General features: G+C 43.8%; 2 protein-coding genes across 2 annotated transcripts; one reads left to right on the top strand and one right to left on the bottom strand.

Annotated features, from left to right (window-relative positions):
* Positions 1-5,372: 5,372 nt before the first annotated feature.
* Positions 5,373-8,112, bottom strand: LOC136548470 (probable LRR receptor-like serine/threonine-protein kinase At3g47570). Its single transcript, XM_066539986.1, has 4 exons — positions 7,869-8,112; positions 7,539-7,775; positions 6,606-7,289; positions 5,373-5,740 (listed from the first exon to the last, which is right to left on the bottom strand). Exons 1-4 carry the CDS (start codon positions 8,110-8,112, stop codon positions 5,373-5,375), a joined length of 1,533 nt encoding a protein of 510 aa, XP_066396083.1.
* LOC136549661 (uncharacterized) lies at positions 6,606-9,300 on the top strand. Its single transcript, XM_066541042.1, has one exon. It carries the CDS (start codon positions 8,869-8,871, stop codon positions 9,271-9,273), a length of 405 nt encoding a protein of 134 aa, XP_066397139.1. The 5' UTR covers positions 6,606-8,868; the 3' UTR covers positions 9,274-9,300.
* The last annotated feature ends 137 nt before the right edge of the window (positions 9,301-9,437 follow it).

The following is a 9,437-nucleotide window of genomic DNA, read 5'->3' as shown; positions in this document are numbered from 1 at the left end:
CTCGTCGTCGGTGACCTCGCTGCCGACGAGTTCTCACCGGTTAGAGGTTGCCTCTACTCTGTGTATCTATCAAGTGGGGCCAGTTTGACTGTGGGCCCCTGCTGTTAGTCACAGTAGGTGTATAGACCGGGTGCACCTAACTGTAGCGCCCGAGTAAATTTGATTTTCTTTATTTATTTCACATATTTTGTTGCTAACTTGCAAAAAATATATCTTGAGCTAGGAGTATCCAAATGGGGTGAACCAAATTTTATTGGATTCATATTGAAGTATACTATTTGATAAAAATATGAAATCTATTGCTTAGTGTATTTTTCTGGGAGAATTAAATTGAGCAAGTTGAGTGCTTTTAAATTAGATTATATCTTGTAAATTGCATATATTGAGCTAGGGAAGTGCAAAAAGTGTGATTCTAATTTTGCTGGTCTTGTGTTGACATGCTCTAGCTAGGAAAAATATTAAACCAACAGTAAGCATAATTGAAATATGGTCTTCCTATTTAATCTTAATTAATTGCTAGTTTCTAGTGAAATTAAAGGGCACAAAAATACTTAACATATGATCATGCAAATTTTTACATAGTTTTATTGTGCTAGGAGGAAAGTAAGAAAAATATTAAATCTATTGCTTGACACTTTTTACTATGCTAAATTATTTTGGTAGGAAGAAGCATATGTAACTTGTCATTTTTGTAGAGGTAGCTATACTTATCCAAATAGCATGAAATTTGTACAGTAGACTACTAGAGCATATGTAGGATACTGTAATTTTTTTCCAAATTTATTGAGGAATGGAAATCTTTATCCCGTAAACCACCTTATTATATGATGAAACTAATAAATGAATATAAATAAATTAGTTAGGCTTAACCATGATATTTTATGTGGTGCTTGGGATTCATATGATCTGTTGATGTTATTGGTTAAGCTTAGAAGTAATTGGTTATAGGTAGCTAGTTAATTATTGCTTTATAATTCAACTAGATGGTTGCATGTACAGTTTCTATTGTGGTAATAATTTCATGATGATAATGACTTTTTCTATGGAACTTTTTAATAACAAAGTTGTAGATAACTTACTTATATACCCTATGTTAAATTTTCATAGCCATAGGCCTTATGGTTTAACAATTTTGGCTGATAGAAATCTGTTGTCAGAAATGCTTGCTCGTTGGACTGATCTAAAAGATTGAATTGTTTAACCTAGATAACTGCTGAATCACATTAAGATGATTAAAATAAAGTTGTAGGAAATTTCATAAGCTTTCCATAATGTCCACAACCATATTATTTTGATGTGCATAACTCCATTTATAGTCAAAAACAAGTGGTTGTTGTCTTGTAGTCCAGAAAATGATTTACATAAGTGTTTATTTAAGTTACTAGAGAAGAGATATGCACCTACTCAGTAAAAGAAAATGTAACTTGTTATTACCTTAATGCAATGTTGCTGAGAACACTTATAAGGATGCATTCATCATATCATATCATATTATACATGTCATTATATATGCATGCATGGTATCTTATTTCCTACTCATGCATATAGGATCGTCCGAGGAGATAACTCTATTGGAATTCGATGAAGAGCTAGAGGAACAATAGGAGGCACCCTAGCCCATTGCTCTAGAAGGCGAGGAGCAATCTCTTGAGGACCTACCCGAGTGCCTGGATCATAGGTTGACTTCCTTTATCAAAGGCAAGCCCCGGAGCATTTTAAGCCTCCCATATTTTACAAAATATCACTTGAGTCCTTTATGTTTGATGCATTAGGTTATAAGAGTTGATTGGAAACACTTAATGCATAGAACTACCTTGTCTAGATATATATACCTTTAACCCTGTGTAGGTCCAAGATCGAATATATGCTTAGTCATGCTTAGACCGGTAGAAGTCGGGTGATTTCCTGTCACCTACGAGATATAGGTGGATACTGAAGCACAGTTGGCTATATTTGTTATCGTAGAAAAGAATCATGGGGTAATATAACTGGAGGTCGGACGGAGTCTATGCGTAGGTTGACTCATGTGATTCCATCTATACCGATTAAGGACCGTACTGTTGTTGGAACTTTTATTGAGATTGAACATATGCCTCTCACTTAGCTGGTCGGATAACTCGTTCTGACCATGAAGCCGAGTAGCTCAACTTAGGGTAGGCCCTGTTCTATGAAAGTGCGTGCTCTAGATGGTAGTAAGGATGTGTGGGGAGCCGGACGTGAGCCCAAGGGCAGGGTAGTCCTAATCCTCCTAGCAGCTGGTCATCCCTGATTGTGCAGCGCTGATCGAACCCACAAAATGTGGACCTAAGTTGTACCAAAGATGACCGTTGATCTGGTCTGCCTGGGTTTGTGTTAGGAATAAATTCCCCGCTGGTTGAAATCGATTCGAATTGCCATCTCTCCTGGACAGTGAGAAACTTGGCTAGCTCAAGCATCATAGTAACTAGATTATGGAATGATGGTTATGGTGAACTCAGAACTTTTACACCGGCTATGGTTACTATTGTACGCTACTAAATGATATACCACATGTTTGGCATAAGTTAGTTACTAATCTAGAGATGAATAGCTATAATTAACTTGATGGCCGAATTATAAATGTATAACTGAATTAGTAGCTTTTTATGCAAAATGTTGTCAAGCTAGCTCCACTTATAAAGCCTTGCATGATCCTTGGAGTCACTTTATTTTTGATTTATGACGGGTAAGTCTAGCTGAGTACCTTCTTGTACTCATGGTTTATTTTCCACTTGTTGCAGATAATATGATGTATCATGGCTACTGTAAAAACTTCTTCTATCCCACCATGGACGAAGAGTAGGACCCTAGGCAAGGCATCTCTTGTTAATCCCTCTACTATGCTTTTGAGGGACTGTGATCATGAGCTGGCACAGTATTTGAATAACGATGGAGAGGTTGGTTTCAAACTTTAATTGCTTTCGCTACTATTTTACCTAAACTTGGTTTGTGATAACTTTTAATCATACAATGATATATGGAACTGTATTTGTGAATTTATGTAACATGTGACATGTATGTTGAATCATGTATGATCTTGGTTGTATGTTGGTTGAATAGAGACTCTTCGTGGTACTCGATGGACTACCGGGTTTATATGGGCTCAAGTATGACAGTGCGACCACTTGTGGGCATTCTGCTATAGTGCTTAGAAGAAAAATTGGCCGCCCATCGAACGATGTCTGAGTATCGACCTCGAGCCACTCGTGGTGACCCACCGAGGGAGACAATGAGCCCCCGAACATCGAAAGACGGGCTCAGGAACTATACGAGTGGCTCAGTCAGGAAGCCCAGGATCCCTCCTCTAGGAGACATGACTAGGGCATGGAACGACCGTAAACCTGGTGTTCTCATGGGCTCACCTGCTAGTAGCATGGGTGCAGCAATCTTGGCCACCGAGGCCATTGTCATAATAGCCCATCCCAATGAGGGGCCAAAGTCTCTGAGCACAACTCATGAGCAATGAGATTACACACGAAAGTAATTTTATTTATTAATTGGCAATAACCCGGTTACAATATACGGTAGCAAAAACCTCTACATTGTCATTGCCACGATGGTGAGAGCCACAGTCGCTCAGTCAGGACCTCCAACTGAGCTTCCATGGCATGCAGATAGTCACAGAGAAGGCTGGGCTAGCCCCTTGCCCCACTAGTGTTTGGGAACGCACCAAGGTCAGAGGCACCTCTACACCAGCCGACCTTAATCCCCAAGCCAGCGACTCCCGGCCAAGCTCACTGGTGTGAAGACCCGGCGAGTCCCCAGACCACTGGCTCTTTCACTGATAAAATACAAGGACCCCTTCCATTGATAAAATGGAAGGATCCCGAGCGACCCACATTGTTGGGATCCTTCCATTTGCTAGGGAAGGACAGCGGGATAGGGACTTAGCGAGCCTCGGTGCAGGGAAAGCGTCAGCGCTAGTAGTGCACAAGGAGAAGACCATGGTCACTCGGGCCACTAGCAGCGCTGGAGGCGCTGGTCCCCCACATAGCGCCAAGGTTCTGGTAGCAGCTCTTGAGTATAAGGATCATCAACTACTGGATGTAGGGCATCGATTAGCCTGAACTAGGATAAACCATTGCGTCCCCTCTGTGATTCTTGTGTTCTTGAGTCCACCCAAGCCATCGGAGACACGCACTCTAACACTACTATGAACAACAATGCTTGTCGTGGTTCCAACCCCGTGGCAGCATGTGTGGGAACACTCCGTCACAGCCATCTTATTATCTAAAAAGTTTTGTCAGTATACGCCTTTTAAAATTTTCAATTAGGCTATCATCCCCCTGTAGCCATCAACCAGTCCTTTCATTTATGCACTGTATAATGAGCCAAAGCCATTTGGAGCCATGCCAAACAAGACCTTAATTAGCATTTTTTCAAAGGGTTGTCAAACTCATCTCACCACGTATGCCACTCGATTCTAAATGCAACATTTCTTAGCCTTGCTTTCTCTTTGTTGTTTCCTCGGTCCACCAACACCAAGCCCTCTACATCGCACCTGAGCCTCTAGCTTGCCCTTTACACTCACAACCCTATCCTTCGTAGCCAAACCTTGCCTCTTGATCTTCTCCACCTAGCCATATGACTCTATCATGTACGTCTCATATACAATGAGCTCCTCCAACCTTCACTAGAGCACTATCATCACATGACCAAGCCACCTCTTCACCATGGTTCTATATCTTGCTCAACCTAGTCTACCTGTGGACTACGTACCTGTTCATCTCACATGAAACACATTAATCTACCTAAGGTTGTCACTCAATTACCAAAACTAAGCTGGGACTTTCACATGGACTTTGTGTTCCTCTCCACAAAGCATGGAAGGCCCACCATCATCGAGCCCACATTAATGGGTTAGGGCATTAACCATGCTGGAGGCATCGGAGGAGGGGAATAAAAAGGATTCTAGGCAATATGGAAATACGATTGACTTATGTGGGATCAACATTGTGAAATATGTATAAAGTGGTATGGCTTGGTTATAGCAAAATGTAATGACAAGTTAGACAAATAGTGTAATGGCATCGTGGCATTTATACTAGCTTGATTCCAACTAACCCATTATCTTTTGAGATCACCAACATTTTCTAACCAATGATGATGCCTATCAGCCTATATATGACATAAGACAACACAGCAAAATTGATAAAATATATTACAGCTCACGCCTAAAATAATTAAATATGTATACTTTTTTACATAACAGAGGAGGGGTTGCTTCCTAGGTAGATATATTAATAAAATGAGACATTACTACTGGAAAAAGATAAGCAAAGACTTCAACAATACATTTACACAAACATGATAGTATAAGGTAGTGGTGATTAATATGAACTAACACCACTTTATTATTGAGTAAAAATATATTTATCTTTGATAGCATGCATCTCTGCACCGGTATCATTCATTGACAATTGCTCCGTGGGCAATTGCTTTGAACAAAGGACACCAAGCTGAATGACGGCCAACAAACATTCCTTGGTTCTTGTTATATGTCTTGTATCATTGCTATTGTTTACTCCATCATGCAACGAGATGTTGGAATCTGCTATCTCCATAATCTTGTCAGGAAGAGCTGCCTTGGCATAATAATGCAAGCTTATCCCATCTCTAAATATATCATCTGTTGGGCTCTTCCCTGTGAACATCTCGATCAAAGTGATGCCAAGACTAAACACATCTCTAGAAGTTGACACTACAAGCCCTTCTCCATATTCTGCAGTGGAATGAAATATGAGGATACATAGGTATATATGTATAAAAACTAAAAGACTACTTGATGTGCATCTTACTATTAGTAATTGGATAATCTTATTGGAGCCTCCACACAATGCTCACAAGACAAGCCATAACTAAAAATAAATCTGAGATGTTCTCACAAAAATAAAAGGCATCAGCCATCAATTCAGTGTACTATAGTTATCAATGGTGATAATATGCATTTGATATATTGTGCTTTCTAAAAAATTACACACCTTTGCCATTATAAAAACATTCTTAAATGGCCTTTTCTATCTTGTACATTTAAATTACCAACATATGATAATGTGAAAACTAACTTAAAATAAGCCCTCATCTTCATCTAAATTATCCATTATGCCATTGTGAAAAATAACATATGGTAACCATTAATTAAAATTTGCTTCTGAGTTACCCACTTGTACTGTTATTATAAACATTCTAAAGTAATCCTAAGTCTGAATCTAATAGCATACATATGTTTTTTTAAATTATCCCAAAAGTAACCGTATATATTTTCCATGTTATCCACTTATTATGGTATAAACACATGACATCTGTCACTATGTAGATGATGGGTACATGTTTGAGGGAAGCATTGAATATGCCAGTATCCATGTCCAACGCATAGCGGAAGCTAAGATTCAAACTAAAGACAAACATATGAGCAAATCGTAAAGAGCAAAGATAAGAAATTTTGTTGAGGTCTACTCTAAACCAATTATCCATGAATTTCTGTCACATTTTTTTAACAATTACTAATCCATGCAGCAGCACATATTGATGAGCTAATAGGGATAGATGCTATCATTTGAAGCATGAAACAAAGAAAATTGAGTTACCTAGAGCAATGTATCCAATGGAACCTCTTATTCCTATGGTGCTACTGGAGTTGATGTGTTGTTTGCTTGTTGTTTCTTCTAGAACTCTAGCAATGCCAAAATCTCCAACACAAGCTCTCATTTCCTGATTGAGAAGAATGTTACTCGGCTTGAGATCACAATGGATGATCGATGGCTGGCAACCGTTGTGAAGATAGTCCAAAGCATCCACAATGTCCACGGCGATATCCATCCTCTGTGACAAACTGAGTGCTATGTGTCCATTTTGGCCATCCAAATTTGGGTGGATCCATCCATCTAAGCTGCCATTAGCCATAAACTCAAAGACAAGTGCTCTAAAGTCTTGACTCTGGTGGTTGATGCTAGAACAACATGTAATGATCTTTAGAAGGCATCGGTGCCTCACTCTTCTTAGTGCCTCACATTTAGCCTGGAAGCTTTTGTAGGACCATGATTGTTGGACATTAAACACCTTAACAGTGACGACAATGACTTGAATTTCTAGTGTGCCCTTGTATACTGTACCATATCTTCCCTTTCCAAGCACATTTGCTTCTGAAAATCCATCTGTTCCTTTCAGTATATCGTTGTACGGAACTATTGAAAGCTCTATCTCTGCAAATTGTGGTGGCAAATCTTTCTTCGGTACTGTCTTGGATTTTCTATGGTGAAATCCAGCCCAAACTAGAAAAAAGTAAAATGAGACTTCCTATTGTTGGGATTGTTATTCTAAGAAACTTGGGTATGTCTTTCCTATTCTTTCTTGCACAAAAGCTTGCGCATTTTGGCAGATGGAGCTGTGGAATCCCCCACATAACGTATTATTACCAACAATTGATAGTCCAGTTAAATTTTTGAAAACTCCTCCTTTTGGTATTTCACCTTGCAAATTGTTGTAGGACAGATCTAGGTGAAGTAGCGATGTTGAATTACCTAAAAGGTCCGGGATTGTTCCAAATAAATTGTTGTGGCCAAGATACAACTCCTGTAGGTTGGTAAGGGTAGTGAAGTTGTCAGGAATGCTTCCATTCAGTTTGTTGTCCGTCAAATTAAGTACAGTCAAGCCAGCCATGTTCTTAAACATAGCAAGTATGCTTCCTTGGAATGAATTGCCATCCATTAAGAGGAATTCCATGACCCTGCGGTTGCCAATAGTATCAGGTATCTCACCTGACAAATTGTTTCCCGATAGGAAGAGCTGTCTGAGATATACCAAACTACCGACTTCTAATGGAAGTGGTCCGACTGTAGATGGACATTAGCCTGGCTCCCGGTAGCCAAAGTACCCCCTTAGCCTGGATCCCAAAAAACGTGGCTCCGCCAAGCATCCGGATGGCGTTGCAGTCACCTCCGCTTGGTGCGGTGCGTGAGTGTGTGACAACGCGAGGAGGTCGAGGTTGACGGTGCCGCCACACCACCGGAACTCCCACTGGCTACCACTCCACTGAAGCTCCCGCCGGCCACCACTCCACCGCCCACCTATAGAGCCATATGGCCCGAGGCCCATGGACACGGCCCATGGCCCGGTGATTTGGCCCGGCCAAGGCACGGCACGATGGCTGTCGGGCCCGTGCCAGCCTAGCCCGATGCTAGGGCCGTGCCTGAGCCACTCCCCTAGCCCAGCATGTCGGCCCAGCCCAGCCCGGTTATACATCACATATATAAAATATCTGCCAAACTGTAAACCCTAGCTGCCCAATAGTACTCCTCACACTTGCGCCACCCCTTCGGCTCTCTTTCCGAGTTCGCGAGACTTCCCTTCCCTCATGCGGTCGCACTTCCATTGCGAGTTCGACCACAACTTTCATCGCCTCTCGACAACCTCCCTCCCTCGCGTACCACCAGACTCCTGCCCCTCCTCCCACCGGCACCAGTGAGCGGCGCGAGGCCGTGGCAATGGCAAAGCAAGGCGCATCCGAGGCGGCCAACGAGTGGCGTGAGGCTATGGCGATGATGGAGCAGGGCACACCCGCGGCGGCCAGCAAGTGGCACAGATCCACATGTGCCCTGGCGCCCGGAGGCCTGCGCGTGGCGGCGACGAAACAGGACGCGCTCGCACGCAAAGGCCAGCGCGCTTGGGCAGCCTCAGGCACGGCGGGCTCGGCGTGCCGACGGGCCGCGCCTTAAAGGGTCGTGCCTAGGCCGTAGGTGCAGCCCGTGGGCTGGCACGGCCCAGCCCGATGCACCTGACGGGCCATGCCAGCCCGTGACCACCGGGTCGTGCTGAGCACGAGCTCATGCCGGGCCAGGCCGGGCGACCCGAATGGCCATCTATACGGACACCATGCGAGCCGCGGCCTGCTCCTCGCCCGTGCCTTGGCCTCGGGATTTCCCGCGCGGCATCCTCCCAGAGCGCGTGCAGCGGTACGAGCTCCGCCCCGACGACGGCTCCTTCGAGGTGTTCCTCTCGGGCTGCACCTGCAAGTGCCGCGTCGGCCACCAGTACCTGCTCCGGTACGACCGCCGCATCTCCGGGACGGCACGGGAAGGCTCCATCCGGGCGCTGCACGGCGTGAGCGTGAAGGTGCTGTTCGTGTGGCTCGGCATCACCGAGGTGGACCGCGCCGGGGACCAGCTCAGCTTCCCCGTTGGCCCGCTCGCCGCGTCGTTCCTATGGGAGAACTTCGCCGAGAGCCCGCGCTGCCAGTGTGGCTTCGACTGCGCCTAGGCCGCCGGGAACGCCGCCGCCGGCGCTGCTGTCGCGGCCTCCTGATGCAAGGCACCTCATCTTCCTGCTGCTGCTTCTTGTCACCGTGACGGAGATTACCAACTGTTCGATAGAATGCTTCAATGGATAACCTTACCAGGCACAAGACCTAGTGATTCCAAGAC

The sequence above is a fragment of the Miscanthus floridulus genome, chromosome 4, assembly GCF_019320115.1.
Source record: "Miscanthus floridulus cultivar M001 chromosome 4, ASM1932011v1, whole genome shotgun sequence".
NCBI lineage: Eukaryota > Viridiplantae > Streptophyta > Magnoliopsida > Poales > Poaceae > Miscanthus > Miscanthus floridulus.
This window is presented reverse-complemented; position numbering and strand designations above follow the sequence as displayed.

Coding starts and splice junctions, on each gene's coding strand:
- LOC136548470 (XM_066539986.1), bottom strand. CDS start 8,112: ATGGGCCTCGGGCCATATGGCTCTATAGGTGGGCGGTGGAGTGGTGGC. Junction 7,290..7,538: donor AACAATCCCGGACCTTTTAG/GTAATTCAACAT, acceptor ACTTTTTTCTAG/TTTGGGCTGGATTTCACCAT. Junction 5,741..6,605: donor CATTGGATACATTGCTCTAG/GTAACTCAATTT, acceptor ATTCCACTGCAG/AATATGGAGAAGGGCTTGTA.
- LOC136549661 (XM_066541042.1), top strand. CDS start 8,869: ATGGCCATCTATACGGACACCATGCGAGCCGCGGCCTGCTCCTCGCCC.